The sequence below is a fragment of the Phocoena phocoena genome, chromosome X (assembly GCF_963924675.1).
Source record: "Phocoena phocoena chromosome X, mPhoPho1.1, whole genome shotgun sequence".
NCBI lineage: Eukaryota > Metazoa > Chordata > Mammalia > Artiodactyla > Phocoenidae > Phocoena > Phocoena phocoena.
The window spans coordinates 72,528,767-72,550,886 of NC_089240.1; the positions used below are offsets into that span (position 1 = coordinate 72,528,767).

At 35.4% G+C, this 22,120-nt stretch overlaps 1 protein-coding gene across 1 annotated transcript in view; it reads right to left on the bottom strand.

Moving 5' to 3' along the window:
- Positions 1 to 22,120, bottom strand: part of CHM (CHM Rab escort protein) — a 211,080-nt gene that overhangs the window by 88,724 nt on the left and 100,236 nt on the right. Inside the window, exons 6-8 of the mRNA XM_065900805.1 lie at positions 17,618 to 17,734; positions 16,979 to 17,099; positions 14,990 to 15,215 (exon numbers count right to left, since the gene is read on the bottom strand). Of these exons, the coding sequence (XP_065756877.1) occupies positions 14,990 to 15,215; positions 16,979 to 17,099; positions 17,618 to 17,734 (464 nt within the window). The remainder of the gene's footprint in view (positions 1 to 14,989; positions 15,216 to 16,978; positions 17,100 to 17,617; positions 17,735 to 22,120) is intronic.

The window sequence follows — 22,120 nt, forward strand, 5'->3', positions numbered from 1 at the left end:
TGCTCAACTGACTGAACATCAAGAGCATCAGTATGTTTATTGGGCCCTTAAAAATACCAGCTCCAAAGTTTACATTCCAAGGAAAATTCTTTTCTACCCCAGCCAGTATTCAGGAATAAAGCAATATCTTTTCTCATGTAAGTTTTGATAATATTAGATCTCTAATTATTATTATTATTATTATTTGCAGTACATGGGCCTCCCACTGGTGTGGCCTCTCCCGCAGGCTCCAGACGTGCAGGCTCAGCGGCCATGGCTCACGGACCCAGCCGCTCCGCGGCATGTGGGATCTTCCCGGACGGGGGCATGAACCCGTGTCCCCTGCATCGGCAGGTGGACTCTCAACCACTGTGCCACCAGGGAAGCCCAGATCTCTAATTATTATATACCAAAAACTGTATTGGAGATAAGTAATAGTCTCATTATGGCCAGAATATTTAAGTTAAAATTTGAAAGAAGATGACCAAATGCTTCTGCTTTACACTTGATTTATCTGTACCATACAGACACTGCCTTAGTCTGCTGGTTTTAAAAGAGTCCATTTTAAGCACTAAAAGATTCATGTCCTAAACAGACATTCAATAGTGGTTTTTATTTCTACTTTGGAAATACAAAGAAAACTAATGTTTGTTTTCAACTGATTTGTTTGTGAAAGAAGTACATCATAACATGCACTACCACAATGCAGGGAAAAGTCAGGTCTAACCTCACAAAAAAGGGACAAGCAAGAAAGCCAGTTCTAGGCAGGGGAGGAGGTGTTGCACTAGATTTCAGACAGCAGTGGCTCTGTTCCTGGTACATCCACCTCTATACTAGGACCACTAAAGGATGACAGTTAAGTGTTGATTTTGAAGACATCATGGAAGGTGGAAACACTTCAGTCAAAAATTTGGCTCTCAATTCATTAAGCATTTGGAACCACTCCGCTATACCTAAGAATGCAAATTCTCATCTGCACAACTTAAGAAACTTGGCAATTTTAAAATTTTGTATAACAAAGGCTCATGTAGTGCTTATCATGTGTCAAGTACTCTTCTAAGAGCTTTGCAAATATTCATTTCCTTAATCCTCATAACAGCCCTATATTGTTATTCCATTGTTATATAGGAGGAAACTGAAAACACAGGGTGGTTAACCAGTAGGTAAGTGCCAGAGCCAGGATTCAAACTCAGCAAGTCTGGCTTCAGAGTCTCTACTCTTAACTACTAAACTATGCTACCTCTAGGAATATGATATGTTAAAACATAAAATTAGGATCAAAGTTAATTGTTCATTCAACAAATGTGTATAATTCAAAAGAGGTTATTTTAGAGTTAATTCCTTCTATTTTTAAATGCACCTGAAGAATATGGGTCTATGCATATGGGACCACAATTAAAGATTATAGATTCAAAAATGAGTATTTTCAAATTCAAATATAAAAGAGATTTACTTAAGAAAAAAAGCCACACTGTGATCCCATTTTTCTTTCTTTTTTTTTTTTAACATCTTCATTGGAGTATAATTGCTTTACAATGGTGTGTTAGTTTCTGCTTTATAACAAAATGAATCAGCTATACATACACATATATTCATTTTTCTTTTAAAAACTCTAGTTGGGTAAGCAAAAAGTTTGAAAAATATGGCTGTTTACAAATACATGTGTACTTGTATGAATTAACGTAGGGATACCAGTCTAAATGTAAGTTTAAAATTACAGGTTTATTATATTCAATGTATGTGAATTAAAAACTGTAGGAGTAATTAAAATAATTAGTTGAAACTAGTTTGGCTTCTTGAGTAGGCTAAATATACCTTCCTGTTTATGCTACTCATTTGTTTAGCAAACTCTGTTTACATACAGAGTATAAAGTAAAAACATTCAAATTGTTATGAATGTTAAACTGGTGAGATTAAAATTGGTGAAGTTTTGCCATATGGAAGTGGGGTGTTTTTTTGGCAAAACTTTTATTCTATTTCAATATATCAGGCAAGTGAGAACCTACTGCCTAATTTGGGGAGAGGGGAGAAGATGAGGCATGAACAGATAGAAAAATAAGGAGGAGGAATGGTTAAAAGCTACATTAATTATTTCAGCCCCAAGAGAGCTCTCCTTTACAAATTATTTCTCTAGAACCTGAAAGATAAAACAGTTTCTGTCCTGCAGTATTTAATTTCTTTCCATGGTAATTTCTAATTCCGTTTTCAAAATATTTAACTTAGTAAGCACCTATTATGTGCCAGCCAAAGTTCTAAGCAGTTACCTATGTATGAGAAAAGTATACCAAATTCAATAGTAAAAAAAGAAAAATTATGGAGTACCCATTTACGCGCTAGGAACTACAGGAGACATAGAGATGACTTAATTTTATACTGCAAATATATCTATCAACAGACTCAAATTATTAGGTAATTTAATTACATAATTAAATTCTAAATCTAGTTTGTATAAACTGGCCTACAATATATAAATTAATGTTTCAGTAATTACAAAAACATTCATTCTAAATACCAAAACCGTGAAGTCATTCAATTTTTGTTGTAATACCCTACATCAGTGTTGGACAATTTTCAACATACTTTCCCTAACATCATCACATTTAAGTCTCACAACAGCCCAGGTCAGGAGGTAGGATTAGATTTAACTACCCATAATACAGGTAAAACAATTGAGGCTCTGAGAATTTAAATGACATATTCAAGTTCATGCAACTAACAACATGACAGAGCTAGAATCAGAACCCAATTCTAAGACTGATACTTTTATAATACACGGAAAACTTTCTTTCTTGGAAGTACGACAGGTATTTTATAAAAAGATTCAGTTTTTGAGCACTCCTTACCAAAGTAGAATATAAACTGATGAATAATTGGAAGTGAACAGCTTTGTTACAACTATAGATGATCACATTAATTAGATCAATCTGGAACAAAACCAAATTAAACAAGGGAAGAGCAGAGAATGCCTGGAAACCCAGCTATCTAACATAGCTGGTAAATAAAGCCTTAGATCTTTGTAATCTGGCTGCCCTAAGGTTCTTTTTTGCTCTTTGAATTGACTTGAAAATAAACACACTTCACATATTATTTCTATTACAGTTGCACAATAATATATTGGCTCCAAAGAGATGGGTTAAGAATTGTTTTGAATGATACTTAAGTTAGCCTATGCAATCACACAGTGTTACCTTTCAATTTAATCAAACTAAACTTTCAGGTCTAAACATGGACTGAATTCAAATATCATTGGACTTAATTCGAATATCACTCTTGCCCTATATATAGTCAGCCACCTTTCACTCTAATACAAGTTATTAGAATTATTTTAAGACCTGGAATAGCACACATAGACCTGGCATAGTTACCTGAGGAGGAAATGATTGGGTGAGTTTAATCTAGTATCTGAATTAGCACTGAAGGAGGAAGGGGACTATTAGTAAAGTAGAACCTGAAACTGTATAATTTGTGTAGCCAATATAATTCTAATATATTCATAAGAGTCACAATAAATGCTCCAGCACCACACACTTAAGTGTAATATAAGTTTTTTTTTTAATTAATGAATGAATTTATTTTTGGCTGCGTTGGGTCTTCGTTTCTGTGCGAGGGCTTTCTCTAGTTGTGGCAAGCGGGGGCCACTCCTCATCCCGGCGCACGGGCCTCTCACTATCGCGGCCTCTCTTGTTGCAGAGCACAGGTTCCAGACGCGCAGGCTCAGTAGTTGTGCCTCACGGGCCTAGTTGCTCTGCGGCATGTGGGATCTTCCCAGACCAGGGCTCGAACCCGTGTACCCTGCATTGGCAGGCAGATTCTCAACCACTGCACCACCAGGGAAGCCCGTAATATAAGTTTTAATAAGAGGCTACTCCCAAATTAAAAGACTTGTCCTGTCAAAACCTGAGGAATAATGCAGGAAAGGACACAAAAGCATTCCATTGTTTTATTAACGACAACGTTCACTGATCTGTGAATAACCTGGCAAAAAATGAAGATTATTGAGTTACTTTACCTGTCTATCCATCCATCACCAGAGAACAGGTTTCAGAATGATGGCTTATCTCACCACCCTGCAGTTTATCCCACACAATACTCTCTCCTCAAGGGAAAAACAAACAAGTGATCATACAAACATCATCATGCTTACCCCCTATACTTTATGTATCATCTCCATGCCAATATCAACTATTAACTAGAAGGAGAACTGTCTGGAAAATCATATACAAAAGACTCAAAAAATGAGGTATGTCACTGTTTATTTTACCCTCTAGGATTTTACAGTTTATAAAAAGCCTATTCAAAAAATAGTCCTTAAACTATTGGGAGACAAGCTTTTGGTTAACCTATTCTACAATGCTATTCTAATTTAATAAGGACAGTTCTCAGTTGAAATAGTACATTCCAGTGGTTCCTAACCTTTTTGAGGTGTGATACATCCCTTGAGACACTGACAGAAACTAAGAACCTCCTAAAAAATGCAGCTATGCACATTACACACACAAAATTTGGCATGAGATTTCAGGGTATTTACCCCCAAACTCCTGAAACCCAGGTGATTTATTCCAGGCATTGGAAGCCAGGTTAAGGACCCCTGAATTTGAAGAACACCTATTATTATACCAGCCTTCCACTGCTATCTATTTTAAGCTGAGATATGTGTTTTTAAAGATGATGGCTATAAGTTGACTTATGCTATAATTGAAGATGGTCAAATTAAAAAAAAATTAAGAGGATTGTAATTACATGTATTCTTTAAATGGGTGGATTGAAAGAAAGGAAAAGAAAATATACCAAAATATTTAGTGCGGTTATTGTTAACAGGTGATGGGATTTAACTATAATAATCAATAGTAATACTTCTGTTCCTGTTTTCCAAAATTTCTGTACATGAAATTATATTTCTTTAAAAAAATATATATATATTTATTTATTTTGGCTGCACTGGGTCTTAGTTGTGGCATGTGGGATCTTTAGTTGCAGCACACGGGATCTTTAGTTGTGGCATGCAGGCGGGATCTAGTTCCCCAGCCAGGGATTGAACCCGGACCCCCTGCATTGGGAGCACAGAGTCTTAGCCACTGGACCACCAGGGAAGCCCCTGTATTTCTTATATAATAAAGACATAATTTTATTAAGCATGATGACACCAACAATAGGAAAATGATTAAATAAATTATGGCACATAGGTCCATATACCAGAGAACTGTTCAGCCCTTAACATTTTAAGTATGCATATACATACATGTTCATACATAGATATCTGTATAAGCATGGGAAATGTGGGAAGATATGCAACTAACTTAACAATGGTTAACTCTGGGGGTGGAATTCTAGGGTGGGAAATAGGGCTTGCATTTCTTTATAAAAGTGAGTGTCTGTGTGCTTTATTATTTTTTTTCAGTATTTTCATTTTTTCCTACCTACTAAGATTATATGTTACCCCAAAATTTGCTTTTTAATGGCTATTTAACATCTCCTGACAGGTATACTTTGCTAAATGACCTACATGAATTATTCCATTGATTCAAGTGCCAAGAGATTTTAAACTGTTCTGTTCCTTAAAGAATTTTTACATAGTTCCAGATTATAGAACCAAAAGTTGAGTAAGAAGAATGTAAGAAAGACCTGAAAGAACATTTTATTCTCCCTGCCTGTCAACATTTAACTAGAGTAGACTACACCAAATTAAATATATACTGAGTTGGACTAAACCAGTATTTCTCAAACAGGGATTATTTTGCCCCGGGGGACATTTGGCAATGTCTGGAGATATTTTTGTCTGTCACAAGTAGGTAGGTGAAGGTAGTGGCATCTAGTGGATAGAGGCCAGAGATGCTGCTAAATAAACATCCTAAAATACATAGGAAAGCTCTTCCAACATCACAACAAAGAATTATACTGCCAAAAATGTCAACAATACTTCAATTGAGAAGCTAGCCTAAATCAAGAGCCTCTAGAACAATTATGTATCTCACAGAAATGGACCATGTTCAATGACAAGGTGGGGTCAGACCACTGATGGTTCTTAGCATAGAGTGGAGCCCAATCTTCTTGCTCTTTTCTAGAAATGGATGGGTTAACAGAGCAGTCTGAGATTCCTATAACTTCCTAAGTGTCATCTGTGTGCTTTGATTAAATTAATTTCATGTCATATCTGTTTAGGCTCCTTCAAATCATTTCTGAGTACTGACGGCATTCATTCCTGCATTGCACACTCTGGAACCTGATGAAATATGTTTTCTTATTCTTTAATTGGTCTATGAGTGTGCATTTTATTTTCTTTCCTCAACTACAGTAAACACTATTGACACTGCCATCAAAGTCTGACTATATCATATTCTTTTTCATATATATCCACTACACCTAGGAGAGTATAAAGTAGAGAACAGACGCTTAAAAAATAGCTGTTGAATTAAAATGGGAAGAAACGAAAATAATCAAACTTATAACAAATGACAGATGCTTCTTCACAAGTTTTCTGTCATTTTAACTAAATCTTTTCCTTCTTGTTGATTAGAATTGGGCCCAGAGAGCAATTCCCCTGGCTGCTTCCTCTTCAGCAGTGTTCCCTAGACAAGCAGCATCAACAACATCTGGAAACTTATTAGAATGCAAATTTCCAGGCCCCACTTCAGATCTACAAGTCAGAAACTCTGGGAATGGGACACAGTAATTTGTTAAATTCTGACGTAAGTGAAAGCTTGAGAAATACTGCTCTATGGGCCCTTTAACACCTAATTTTTGCAGCAATTCATAAATACCAACTATTCACTCACTTATCCATCAAATACTTAATGAATGACTAATAAACACCAGGTATTGCACTCAGGCAATTTTCTATAATTTCCTAACATCAAGGTTTTAAAAAAATTATTATCATGTTTTGTAGGTACAAGTCTATCCCGTTGATTACACTAGGGTCGGAAAAACTACCACCTATTTTTGTAAATAAAGTTTTTTTGGAACACAGCCACGTCCATTCTTTTACATACTGTCTAAGACTGCAAATAGTTTCAACCAAAACCATATGGCTTGCAAAGCCTAAACTATTTACTATCTGACCCTTACAGAAAAAGTTTGTTGACCCACTGGATTAGAACACAAATCTAGCTCAGTCCCTAACTTGGTCTCATACTTGCCCTGGTAGCATTCTACAACAGCAGCAACAGCAGCAGTAATCATCATAATCATAGTAACAGTAAGAGTAGTAACACCTGACACTTATGTAGTACTTACTAAGGCAAGTACTGTTTAAGCACTTTCTAGATATTAATTCACTTTAAGCCTCACAACCTATGAAGTAGATACTACTATTATTATCCCCATGGAAAAACTGAAGAGACTGGAACACAGAGAGTTTAAATAACTTGCACAATGATACACAGCTAGCACATGGTGAAACTGGGATTTGACCCCATTGGTCTGGCTCTAAAATGTACACTCTGGTTCACTGCACTGAACTTACTTCTCCTCCACACCACTAGAGCACAGATATCTGCTTGCATCTACCCGAAGAGGTGCTTGTAAATTACAGTTCCAATAGCAATATTTTCAAGTTTTCCCATCTCTCCCCGGTCTTTAGAGCCCAGAAGCACCTTTGCTATTCACTCTTTAGAACCTCTTCTTTTTATAAGCTCTTAAGGATGATTATCTGAGTAAAAAAATAATGCTTTCTTTTATAGAAAATTCTCACAATGGTTCTCAACTCTTATTAGGTCACGGATGCCTGTGAAAATCTGATGAAACTACCAATATTTTTATAAAGATATACATATAACCTGTTATATATAAGTTCCAAGGACCTATGGACCCTAGATTAAGAACCTTTGGTATATTTCAATGCAGTTCTATTCAGCTGCACTGCTGCAAAACAATAGTGTGTAGTGATCCACTATGAAAATATTTCTTAACCATATGATTTATATACTTGATGTCCAATTAATTAATCCGTTTCTTTTTAATTCACTCTGGCAAATTTTTAACATTTAATTTCAAATATTTAAGGCTTGATTCAATAATCAAGCTTTACATAAACACACACACACATACATTTGGATTGGTCAAATCTACCAACAATTAGACATAGGGCCAGATTCTGCACCTAGGTGTATCGTGGAGTTCTACTTATGACACTGTGGGAGGAAACCAATGGGATTTGGAGCATAAAACAGATCAATGCTAACTAGTCCCCAAAACGTATAAAACATAACTGCTACTGGGCTCATCTGCATTACTGTTTATCAAATGCATACACACAAGTTATAGGGGTGGGGGGGAGATCGATTTGCTGCTCATGGTCTGTTTCTCCTTTTACCTTTATCAATTAGGTAAATTTAGGAATTTGACATAATTTCTTTATTCATCTAAATTGGTATTTCCTATTGGGCATAGAATCAGAACATGTTTCTAGAACACGGTAAGAATGGCCCTTATTCTCTCCTGTCTTTTTTGCGGGGGTGGTGGGTGGTGGTGGAGGAATGACTATGCATCGACTGTGAGAAAAGAAATCATAGCAAATTACAAGTTGTTAAACCACAAATATTTAAAAATCCCCCCAAATAACAATATTTTAATTAACTATCTCCTCTTAATTTTTTCCAGAAAACATTGTTTAAAGAAACATTGTAGAAGAAGTGAGTTGTGTAGAATGCATACCAGGAAATCTGGTTTCTAGTCTCAGCCTCTCTTTACCTTAACTTTCCTCATTTGTAAAATTAGACAACCAGTCAAAACAATATAACAGCATTCTTCCAACTCTAAGTTTTTCTGTCATATCACTAGCAAAATAGTAGGGAGATTTTTACAAGAAGAGAGATTAAGGAGAATGCTGTTGAGGGGGAAAAAATGTACAATTAAAGAATCTAGATCCATAATCTAGCCCACACTTGTTGGGGTGAAGGGGTAAGAACATTGGGGGCAGACAGTAAAAAAACATCTCAATTTTGCTTTTTCTGACTTCACATGCAGTTGAAGCCATAAATAAACTCATAAAATTTTCCATCAGTATAATCTTTCATCAATTTTAAGGCTTCTCTTGGTTTTCAAATATGTTGATCCAGGTTAACAAACATCTCTTAGATTTCTAAAAATTCTCTAAATAAAAAAGCTTGGTTATTACAGAACAAAATAAGCAGGTTACTTTGGTCTGAGAGATGTTTTATACTATGAGTTCTCTAAATAGAACAATACAACATTCAGTAAAGTGTATGTTTTGATCTTGGACTTTGGACTAAAGAAGTTATTTTTTTAAAGCAGAGGAAAAAAGACAAAATATAAAATACCTTACACTTTATATTAAAAAACCAATTCCATGGTTACGACAAAATCATAGTAGCATCTATGTGGCCCATTTGGGGCATCATTCTTTCTTCCACTACTGATTGAATGTATCAAATGGGAGATTCCCTTTCCTGTTGTTCCATGCTATTCCTATAATCTTGAGCAAGTTACTTATATGTTTTGGACTTTTGGTGTTCTTTCATTCTCTTTTTTAAAAAGCTCTAAGTTAATCAATGTGTGTTCCACAATTTCCTGAGGTAGATCGTGCATCTATTCAATTTTCCATATACAATACTCAGGAAAACGATATTTGAATGCGAATACTTAGTACAAAATATTCGGTGGTGATTTTACGCACACACACACAATTTATATTACATGTTAAAAGTAAAACATACTCATTCTGTATGTTTTAACAATCCCATTACATTAAAGGAAAAAAAGGAAATAAAATGTAGGCTGAAATCTGAAGAATGGAAGGCAGAATTACCTAGTAAACTATTAGTTAAATTCTCTCTCTTTACAAAAAACAAGCAACAATCTCCAGGCAGTCTAAGTCTATTTATAAAAAAAAATGTAGAGTTTGTTTGCTCCCACAGGTACTGCTCCATTTCATAGGTTATGAAAACACGACACAGTATATGAAACCCATTCTGAACTAGAAAGTAGTTCTAAAGGCTACCATGTTACCAACCATACAGATAACAGAAACAAATTACTTGGTTAGGGCTTAAAAAGGACTTCTGTTTGGAAGATATAGTGTGAGAGTTTAAAAACCTATATACTGCATACATATCCTGCCCAGTGTGCCAGAAAAAATATTAACCAACGAATATACAGTAGGGGAAATTCTATGGCTTGCTAGACTAGAAAAATATATAGGTTTCAATGACTTTCTTCCAGTATGGTCCAATTTATGTATCTTGACATATCAATGGGTAATAGGTAGTACAAAAAATAAGCTTCATTTTCTTTGCTGAAAAAAAACCCTACCTATTTAAATTGATAAAAACCTCAAAGGGTGGTAATTCATGAAAGTTATCTCCAGTAGTTAAAATGTTATACTGTTTATGCAGAGTTCATTTAGAATGCAAGGATATGACTTACAAAAGTCTTTGAATCCTTCACATAAATATGCATGCATGCCATTTATAACAGTAGCCTTGATGAGAACACACTGTAACTGGCTGTGAGAAATGCTTAAGAGGGTTATATTAAAACAATATAAAACAGTGGTTAGAAATCACAGAACAGGTGATACCTAATTCTGATAACCTGGTGATAAAAAGTGTAGACTATGATGTATAGATGGTGGCAGTGTTAGTACTTTAGGATATAAACAGAACAATATTTATATGAAATTGTAAAGCATTATGCAGGGAATCAAATATAAAATTAAAAGTTAATATCCCTAGGCCAAGTAAATGCATTTTATTGTAATTTATAAACACACAGATTCATATATATAATATGTAGGAAGAACTCAGAGTTGCCTTAATTACCAAAGAACCACCCAAAAGTTTAATATACTACTTCAAATATAAGTCTTTTGTTGTTGTCTTTAATATCTATCTATCTACACAAATACATATACATTTAATTATATCATTCCCTGAAATTTCAATTCACTTCAAATTGGAGAGAGCAAGATATAATTTTTATAACAAACATTAAATATGAACCACACACAAAATTCTGAGATAGGCTTGCAGAGGATAAAAAGATACAGAAGGCTGATAAAACCTCAGCCTTAAGAAGGTTACAATCATCTTTGGCGAAAAATATTTCCTTTGTCTAGAATTCAACACATAAGGGTGCTATTCAAATTTTTTATCAGTACAGGACAAATAAAACTTTTAAATGTTGTTTCCCTTAAAAATAACAAATAAACAAACATTAAATATATATTTACAAATATATGAATTAGGAAAGGAAATAAATGGATTTTGTGAAAAAATAAGAATGAGGTTAAATAATCCATTTTCATAAAGTGCTGGTAAGGAAGCCAGTGAGCTTCTGCTCACTCCCCAATGACCTGTTGATTTTGTCCCTATTCCTTACCCTAAAGTTCTGTAGGAGTAAGTGGCAAGTGGGAACATGAGAGAAAGTAGTGTAGCTCCCTCTGTATCGGGCAAAGCCACAGGAAGAGGAAAAGAATGATTAAGAAACCCATACAACTCCCCTATTAGTTTCAATTGATAGGAGGACCTCTGGTCCTGGGGGACATGACACTGCCCATTCATCCCTACTTTGACAATAGGTGGAGGAGGAAGAACTTGTCTGGAATTACACAGACCTATCTTTCAGAATTAAGTTACTTTCAAATTTATAACATTCTTACCACCATTCATAAAATCACATATTGGACTAGATACTGTGAAGGGACCTCCTATTACTAACAAAAGACTATTTCTTACATTAAACATAATTTTTATTGCACTGCTGAGAGTGAAGGAAATAAGAGAAATGTCCATAGGAAATCCACAACCCCAAACACACATATGCACAGTACAAACCCTGAGCTGAACTCAAAGCTTTGAGCAACAAACACTGCAATTAAAAACAAACAAACAAACAAGTCGTGTTGCCCGTATCAGTGTGGGAGCTGTATCTGGGGTTTCTTTATTAAGCAAAGACCCCCTGAAGGGAGTTAGAATGGTCCCAAGTCTTAGTGCCTTCCGGCTGAAGGAAAACACAAATAATTCTTGAAGGAAAGCATTCTTAATTTGGGCCCCCAGATTTCCAGATTAAAATCAATCAAATACAAACTCTCAGTCAAAAATAAGCATGGCACAAGGAAATAAATCATTAACGTAAATCAACAGAAACAACACATGGCAGAATATAAAATATCTCTATATGAAAGAAGTGACCAAGCAAAAGAGACTATCAAACAATGACAAGGAAGATTTTGGGGGAAAAAGCAGAGCTTCTAAAAATGAACGATAAAAATACTGGAGAAAAAAAAAGGGTTAAACTGCAGATTAGTTACAGGTGAAGAGAATAAACTGGAAAACAGACCTTTATTAGGTACCCAGAATATAGCAGGAAGGGCAAGGAAATAGAAAATATGAAAGAGAGATTAAAAAACATGGAAGAGAGAATGCTAAGTTCTAAAACATACCTATTTGTGGTTCCAAAAAGGTGAAAATAAGAGACAATGGATGAAAACAACATTTGCAAGATACTGATAATTTTCTAAAATAATAAATGATAATTCAAAGATAGAGGAACTTGCAATGTAGTTGTTTGAACCATATGGAATTGTAGGTCAAAATGTTTTAATATTGTTAATTTCATATGGTTTGACCTATATCAAGCTAGATAAATACAAAGGAACCAATACCTAAATTCACTGTAGTGAAAATGCAGAACACTGTAGACAAAATATCTTAAAAACAGCCTGAGAAAAAAGAGATATCACTTATAAAGAAATGACAATTAGGCTGACATCAAACATCTCAACAACAAAAATGGAACCCAAATGACAGTGGAATAAAATTTTAACGTACTGAGAGAAAAGAACTGCCAACATAGAAATGTTTACCTAACAAATATTCACTCGAGAAAAAAGGCAAAAAAGAAAAGTTATTTTCATATGCATACAAACTAGAAAGCATTAACTGCCCAGAGCATAAACTAGAGGAACTTTTAAAATTATATACTTCTGAAGGAAGGAACAGACTCCTGTTAACTGCACTTACACTACTTGGTAAAAGAAATTGTCAGATGGAATTAAAAATATGTAATAATATGCTATTTAGAGCTCTAAATATAGTTGAAAATAAAGGGATGGAGAAAGATGTAACAGGCAAATATTAAAAAGTTGGAGTAGCTCTTTGATATTAGATAAACTAGACTTTAAGAAAAAAATGTATTATTAGGGATGGAGAAAGCAGCCTATGCAAAACATTAAATTCATCAGGAAGATTAAACCATTATAAATTTATACAATCTTAATAAATTGTCTCAAAATAAATATAAGGTAAAAATTGATAGAATTATAGGGAGAAACTGACAAATCAAAAATCATAATGGGAGATTTCAAAACATGTCACTCTTATCATTGACAGATCAAAGAAAAAACACTTCAATAAAAATAAAGTTTGAAAATGACAACTCGAAGCTTGACTTATCAGACTTCAAGAGTAATAATTAAAGAGCCCTGTAACCAACAACTAGATAAACACATTCTTCTTGAGCACACGTGGAAAAATTATAAAAATTGATGACATACTAAGTCATAAAGTTCAAAGAATTAGTACCATAAAAACATATTTTCTATACACAGTAGAATTAACTGAGATGGTAAGAGCAGAAGAATCAACCAGATTAGCTATTTAAGAATACATAACTCATGGGTCAATGAAGAAATCACAATGGAAATTAAGATAATTAGGATTAAAAGATAATGAAAATAAATATATAATAACTGTGTAAGATTCAAAACAATAGCTAGAACTTTACCATATTAATGCTTATATTAGAAAATTAAAAAGGTGACTAACTCATTAGGTTTCAGCCTAAGAATTTGCAAGGGCAGGGGAGGGGAGGGATGAGTTGAACAAAGCCCAAAGAAAGCAAAATAAAGAATAAAGACCAGAAATTAATGAACTAGGATACAGAGAATCAAAAAACCCAAAAGTTGATTCTTTCAAAACATAATAAAGAGATTGAGAAACTTGTCCAAGGTTACATGGCTAATAAATAGAGGAGCCAGGATTTAAATCTAGGCAGTCTGTTTCCATAGTCCAGGTTCTTAACTACTATGCTCTACTACCCCCAAAAGTTCTAAGTATAAAAGAAAAGATTGCTATATTTGACTACATTAATCTTAATGACCTCCACGCATCATAAATACCATAAGGCAAGATACATGCAACACATTTAACTGAGAAAAGATCAGTATTCAGAATATATAAAAACACCTACAAATCAATAAGAAAAAGACAACAACCCAAGAGACAAATGGGTAAAAGACATGAACAAGCATTTCCCAAAAGAGAAAACATGAATAGCCAATAATCATATGAGAAGACGCTCAACCTCATTAGTAATCCAGGAAATATAAAATAAAAATACAATGTGATGATATTTTAGGTGAATTAGACTGACAAAAATTAAAAAGTCTGATAACACCAAATGTTGGCAAAGATGTAGAGCTATGAGAATTCTTATATACTATACTGCTGGGGGAGGTAAACTGGTACAACTCTCTGGAGAAACAACTGGACACTATCTTGTATGAACCTTCATATATCCCATGACTCAGTAATTCCACTCCTAGATATGTATACTAGAGAAAATCTTGAACTTGTATACTCTGAAACATACACAGGATGTTAATAACAACAAAAAACTGGAAAAACCCTGTGTCCATCAACAGAAAAATGGAATAATAACTTGTGGTATATTCAAAATGGAATACTATGTAGCAATGAAAATAAGTTTAACTATAACCACACACAACAAGGATGATGCTTTGAAACATAATACTGAGTGGAAAATGGAATTTACAGTATGACTCTATTTTATAAAGTTCAAAAACAGGCCAGACTGATTATATCATTTAGGTAAGTAGGTAGGCAGGCAAATAGATTATAAAAGAGTAGAACAACAAAGTATATGTTTGCATATACTAAATCTTGACTAAACCTCATTTTTGTCTTTCTATTTTTCATCTGTTATTCAAGTATCAGTTTAAAAGAGATCAGAAAACCAATGCCTGTCTTACCTGCAGAAACACTGAGGGAGTTCTCCTTGGCCATATAAAGGAAACAAAAATGGAGTGTTGCCATACCGCCCAAGACAGTGAAGAAAGTTTTTGGTAGCTCTGAGACCATCTATAGTACTGCTGGCTGTCTCTGATGTCATTGCAATTGAATGTAGGACAAAATATTGGAGGTTGGGGGTCAATTTCTGAGTTTTTAAATATTCAGAAAATGTAAATTCCTCATAGGCTATGAAAAGAAAGATGAAAATTTATCAATTAAAATCAAACCCAAATTTCCATTTAAAACCATTGCACAAAAATGAGATCAGATCTGTTTAAAACACTTGGCAAAGGACACAGGTGGTAATATTATTACATTTTAAACAGAGACTATTGATTGTGGGGGGACAAAAAAAAACTAGAAACAATCTCACTATCCTAATTGGACTGATGATACAATTTTTAGCTTTAAATGATGATTCTTTGTTCAGTATTTTATGGATTTAAAAAATTAGAAAAGTATTAAATAATTCATTAATCATCACAACAGGTTTCCACAGTTGGTAATAATCTTACTTTATTATTAAAACTGCAGAAAAATGCCAATAATTATACTTTGAAATATTAAATATGACAAATGGCAATTTTTTTGGTGAAAACGATAGAGTAATACTTGTTTTTTGTGAATTGCTATTTCTTCCTAAAACTACGAACAATGAACTATGACTAAAAGGTAATGAAAATAATTTCTGTATGGCTAGTGGAATCAGTCTTACTGCCTTATAATCACACCTCAAAACATAAGGATCCCCTAAATACTATTCCTTTAAGCCAAGAACAGAAAAAATGTAATTGGACGGTTAGTGGTAGACAAAAACTTTATAGAAATAGTATAAACAAAAATTATAAAAATTTCCTAAGAGAATATAAGTTTATACTACTGTGGAGAACAATCTGGCAGTATCTAATGGACTTGAAGCTTTAAGAACAAGCGCTAGACTTTTAATATTCCATCTAATATAAAAAAACTGCTGTATTTCTCATTGTAACTTTATAAGTGAATTGTCAGTGTATTCCTATTTTGGATAACTCTTCCAGCTCAATGCACTTTAAGTGTAAAGCTCTGATATTAAAGTGGTGTATTCAACTTTCAACAAACTCTGAAGTAACTGGTCCCAGATCACACAGTGAGATGGGTCAAAGCCAAGACTAGAAACCATCCATATCTTCGTCTAATCCAGGGGTTTCCCACCCCCATACTATCTAGCTTGTTTTTAATCAATCAAAATAAATAATTCAACATTCCAAGCAAAAGTGATCCTGGAAAAATGAAAAAACATACTGATTTTTTAATGACTGATAAAAAAATTAATGGATGGGGGTGTGGGAGAGTAACATATATGCACTGCTATATGTAAAAGAGATAAACAACAAGGACCTACTGTATAGCACAGGGAAATATATTCAATATCTTGCAATAAACTATAACAGGAAAGAATATGAAAAAGAATATATATATATATAATATAAATATAACTGAATCACTTTGCTGTACTCTTGAAACTAACATAACATTGTAAATTAACTATACTTCAATTTAAAAAAATGATTAAAAAATTAATGGATAATGAAAAGGGAGTATCATCTATGAAGAACCCGTTGACCGCAGTGTTTAATTAACAAGAATAAAAATGAACACCCAGCACAGAATTGCTGTCATGATGAAAATGTTCTACAGCTGCACTGTAGCCATAGTAGCCACTAGCCACGTGTGGCCACTGAGCACTTGAAGTGTGGCTAGTGAGACTGAGGAACAAATTTTAAATTTTATTTTATTTTAATTAATTTAAATTTAAATAGCTACATTTTGCTAGAGGCTAACCTATTGGACAGTGCAAAGTAAAAATATTTTAAAAGCATAGCGAGTGGCTCATTAAATCAGAGCAAGCATATTAAAATAATAAGAACTCTCAAATAATGTAAGAAAACAAATTTAATGAAAAACAATACCTTTATATTCATCAGGATGTTCCTCATACTCCATACAAAATGTGAGAAACTTCATTAGCATTCGCTTTTCTACCATAGTAAGTTGTTTGCTATTAAAGACATCTGCTCTGGAGCAAGGAACCTGAAAAACATGATTTTAAAAGTTAAGAAACTGCTTCCTAGTGATACAAGTATTCCAAATGACATTTTCTTTCCCTTTAAGTATAACAAGATTATTATTTCCTTTCTCATCAGGCTGTTTCATGTTACTTTCCATCAGTTCTTATGGCATCGCTGTTGACTTCAGAGCTAATTAACTTGTGAGCTCTCTTACTTAATCCTGCCAAGTTGCTCTTTAGGCCATTAGAAGGCCACCAGCATGTCACCCCTAACTGGGAACAAATGACAGCTCAAATCTAGCAACGCTGTCTGAAATTAAACTTTCTCAACACCAACATCAAGCTGCAGAATAAATCATGGGAAAATTAACATTAGACATTTTAATTGGCAATCTCTTACTATTTACAGTTGTTAATCACCATGCAGGATTGGATTTTGCTGCTTTACCAGGAAAATAACAATCGTATTTGCTTATCCTTCCCAAATAAAACACAGTAACTCAAAATCATACCCAGTTACAATACTTGCTCAGCACAGTACCTGTTCCACTCTTCCTTCTCGAAATGCAAGAATCCTGGTAATATTTTTGAACTCTGCATATCGACTAACATTAGATTTGATTAGAAGATCAATTAGCAATCCTCGAGAATACAACAGCTGTACAAAGAAAATATTTTAGAGAATGAAATAAAAGGTGAAATAGTGGAAAAACTGATAAACATTACATAAAGACATATACTTTTGTTATATTTTAAATTATTTGTAAAAAGCATTATACCTATTAATATTATAATACATAACACACTTTCTTATAGGTTCACCACTGATTATCTGAAATTCAAAATTCAAAAAATTCTGGAATCCAAAGTTTTTTCATAACTGACCCAAACTGATACAAGGCTCTTCCATCCGCTTGTCCCAGTTAATGTGAATATTCATACATCTCACTGCAGAAATATTAATATGTTTAATTATAGAGTGACTCTTCAGACACTGTTAAGAATGTTACATCATATATAAAATATCAGCTAGCATATATACTGTATTACTTTCTAAAATATATTATTTTAAATTCAAATAACAACACACCAGGCCCCAAGGGTTTTGGATAAAAGACTATAACTTTACATAAGGCCAGGTGGTTATTAAGAAGAAACCAGCCTGCTGGACCTCCTCATAAACTAAAAAAGAAAAAGACTGGCTACGCATGTCCACCCAAAGAGTCAAATTATACGGTCTCTGTAATCCTAGCTAACTAGATTTATATGATACGTCTTTCTCAAGAAGTGAGGATGATGGTTATTGCTAGCATGCATGTGAGACTGATTTAATCTTTCAATATATCTCATAATCAACTTCAGAGAGACAAAAACAATTTCAACAGTATTATCTAGCATGTTTTGAATTTAACCAAATGGATAAATGCAACAGATTTCACTAATTCCTATACTGAGATATCTTTAAGTACCTATAACTCGATAAATATTAAAAATGTAAATATTACATCTTAAATAAGGAGGAAAAAGAAAAAACAGCTTAACTACAAAAAAAAGGAAATTTAAATAATCAATCAAAACCATTACTTTCGGGGTGGGACTTTCAAGATGGCAGTAAGATGCGGAGATCACCTTCCTCCCCAAAAATACATCAGAAATACATCTACATGTGGAACAGCTCCTACAGAACACCTCTGAACGCTGGCAGAAGACCTCAGATCTCCCAAAAGGCAAGAAAATCCCCATGTACCTGGGTAGGGCAAAAGAAAAAACAGACAAAAGAAGAGGGATGGGACCTGCACCTCTGGGAGGGAGCGGTGAAGGAGGAAAAGCTTCCACACACTAGGAAGCCCCTTCACTGGTGGAGATGGGGAGTGGGCGGGGGGGGAAGCTTCAGAGCCACAGAGGAGCGTGCAGCAACAGGGGTGCAGAGGGCAAAGCGGACAGATTCCCGCACAGAGGATCGGTGCCGACCAGGACTCACCAGCCCAAGAGGCTTGTCTGCTCACCAGCCAGGGCAGGCGGGGGCTGGGACCTGAGGCTCGGGCTCAGGGAGAGGACTGGGGTTGCCTGCATGAACACAGCCTGAAGGGAGCTAGTGCACCACGGCTAGCTGGGAGGGAGTCCAGGAAAAACTCTGGACCTGCCTAAGAGGCAAGAGACCATTGTTTTGGGGAGCGCGAGGAGAGGGGATTCCTTCCCTGTCTGCCCACAGAAAGCAGAGCACTGCTTAAACTAGCTCCAGAGATGGGCATGAGCTCCGGCTACCAGCTCAGACACAAGAGATGAGCACGAAATGCTAACACTGCTGCTGCAGCCACCAAGAATCCTGTGTGCAAGCACAGGTCACTACCCACACGCTGCCGCACTGCCCTGCGAGCCTGTGCAGCCCACCACTGCCAGGGTCCTGTGATCCAGGGACAACCCCCACAGCAGAACACAAGGCACACCTCAGGCTGTTGCAAACTCACTCTGGCCTCTGCTGCAGCAGGCTCATCTGGCATTCCAATTATAACTACCTTACCCCTCCCTCCCTCCGGCCTGAGTGAGCCAGAGGCCCCTAATCAGCCGATGCTTTAACCCCATCCTGTTTGGGTGGGAACAGAAGCCCGAGGGCAACCTACACGAAGACGTGGGGCCAAAACCAAAGCTGAACCACAGGAGCTGTACAAAGCAAGAAGAGAAAGAGAATTTTCTCCTTGCAGACTCAGGAGCAGCAGATTAAACTCCCATAATCAACTTGAGGTACCCTGCATCTGTGGAATACCTGAATAGACAAGGAATCAACCCAAATCTGAGGCGGTGGACTTTGGGAGAACTGCAGACTTGGGATTTGCTGTCTGCAATTGACTTGTTTCTGATTTTTATGTTTATCTTAGTATAGGTTTTAGCGCTTGTTATCATTCATAGATTTATTAGTTTGGTTGATCTCTTCTTTTTTCTTATTACTTTAAATATTTCTTAAATTTTAACAATTCTTTTATTTTAATAATTTTATTTTATTAATTTTCTTTCTTTCTTTTTTTCTCCCTTTTCTACTGAGCTGTGTGGCTGACAGGGTCTTGGTGCTCAGGCCTGGTGTCAGGTCTGAGCCTCTGAGGTGGGAGAGCCGAGTTCAGGACACTGGACTACCAGAGACCTCTAGGCTCCACGTAATATCAATCGGTGAGAGCTCTCCCCCAGATCTCCATCTCAATGCTAAGACCCAGCTCCACCGAACAGCCAGCAAGTTCCAGTGCTGGACACTGCATGGCGAAACAACTAGGAAGAAATGAACACAACACCACGCATTAGCAGAGAGGCTGCCTAAAATCATACTAAGTACAAAGACACCCCAAAACACACCACTGCATGCAGCCCTGCCCAGCAGAAAGACTACATCCAGCCCCACCCATCAGAACACAGGCATCAGTTTCCTCCACCAGGAAGCCTACACAAGCCACTGAAACAACCTTACCCACTGGGGGCAGACACCAAAAAAAACAGGAACTACAAACCTGCAGCCTACAAAAAGGAGACCCCAAACACAGTAAGTTAAGCAAAATGGAAAGACAGAGAAATATGCAGCAAATGAAGGAGCAAGGTAAAAACCCACCAGACCTAACAAATGAAGAGGAAATAGGCAGTCTACCTGAAAAAGAGTTCAGAGTAATGATAGTAAAGATGATCTAAAAATCTTGGAAATAGAATGGAAAAAAATACAGGAAATGTTTAACAAGGTACTAGAGGAACTAAAGAGCAAACGAACAATGATGAACAACACAATAAATGAAATTAAAAATTCTCTAGAAGGAATCAATAGCAGAATAACTCACAAACAGGTAAGTGACTTGGAAGATAAACTAGTGGAAACAACTACCACAGAGCAGAATAAAGAAAAAAGAATGAAAAGAATTGAGGACAGTCTCAGAGACCTCTGGGACAACACTAAATGCACCAATGTTCGATTACAGGGGTCTCAGAAGAAGAAGAGAAAAAGAAAGGGACTGAAAAATATTTGAAGAGATTATAGTTGAAAGCTTACCTAATACGGGAAAAGAAATAGTCAATCAAGTCCAAGAAGCACAGAGAGTCCCATACAGGATAAATGCAAGCAGAAACATGCCAAGACACATATTAATCAAACTATCAAAAATTAAATACAAAGACAACATATTAAAAGCAACAAGGCAAAAGCAACAAATAACATACAAGGGAATCCCCATAAGGTTAACAGCTGATGTGTCATCAGGAACTCTGCAAGCCAGAGGGCGTGGCAGGACATATTTAAAGTGATGAAAGGGAGAAACCTACAACCAAGATTACTCTACCCAGCACGGATCTCATTCAGATTCGACGGAGAAATTAAAAACTTTATAGACAAGCAAAAGCTAAGAGAATTCAGCACCACCAACCCAGCTTTACAACAAATGCTAAAAGAACTGCTCTAGGCAGGAAACACAAAAGAAGGCAAACACCTACAAAAATAAACCCAAAACAATTAAGAAAATGGGAATAGGAACATACATATCAATAATTACCTTAAATGTAAATGGATTAAATGCTCCAACCAAAAGACAGTCTGGCTGAATGGATACAAAAACAAGACCCATATATATGCTGGCTACAAGAGACCCACTGCAGACCTAGGGACACATACAGGCTGAAAGTGAGAGGATGGAAAAAGATATTCCACGCAAATGGAAATCAAAAGAAAGCTGGAGTAGCAATTCTCATAACACACAAAATAGACTTTAAAATAAAGACTATTACAGGAGCCAAAGAAGGACACTACAGAATGATCAAGGGACCAGTCCAAGAAGATATAACAGTTGTAAATATTTATGCACCCAATATAGGAGCACCTCAATAAATAAGGCAAATGCTAACGGGCATAAAAGGGGAAATCAACAGTAACCCAAATAATACAGGACTTTGACATCCCACTTTCACCAATGGACAGATCAACTAAAATGAAAAATAAGGAAACACAAGCTTTAAATGATACATTAGACAAGATGGACTTAAATTATATTTATAGAACATTGCATGAAAAAACAACAAAATA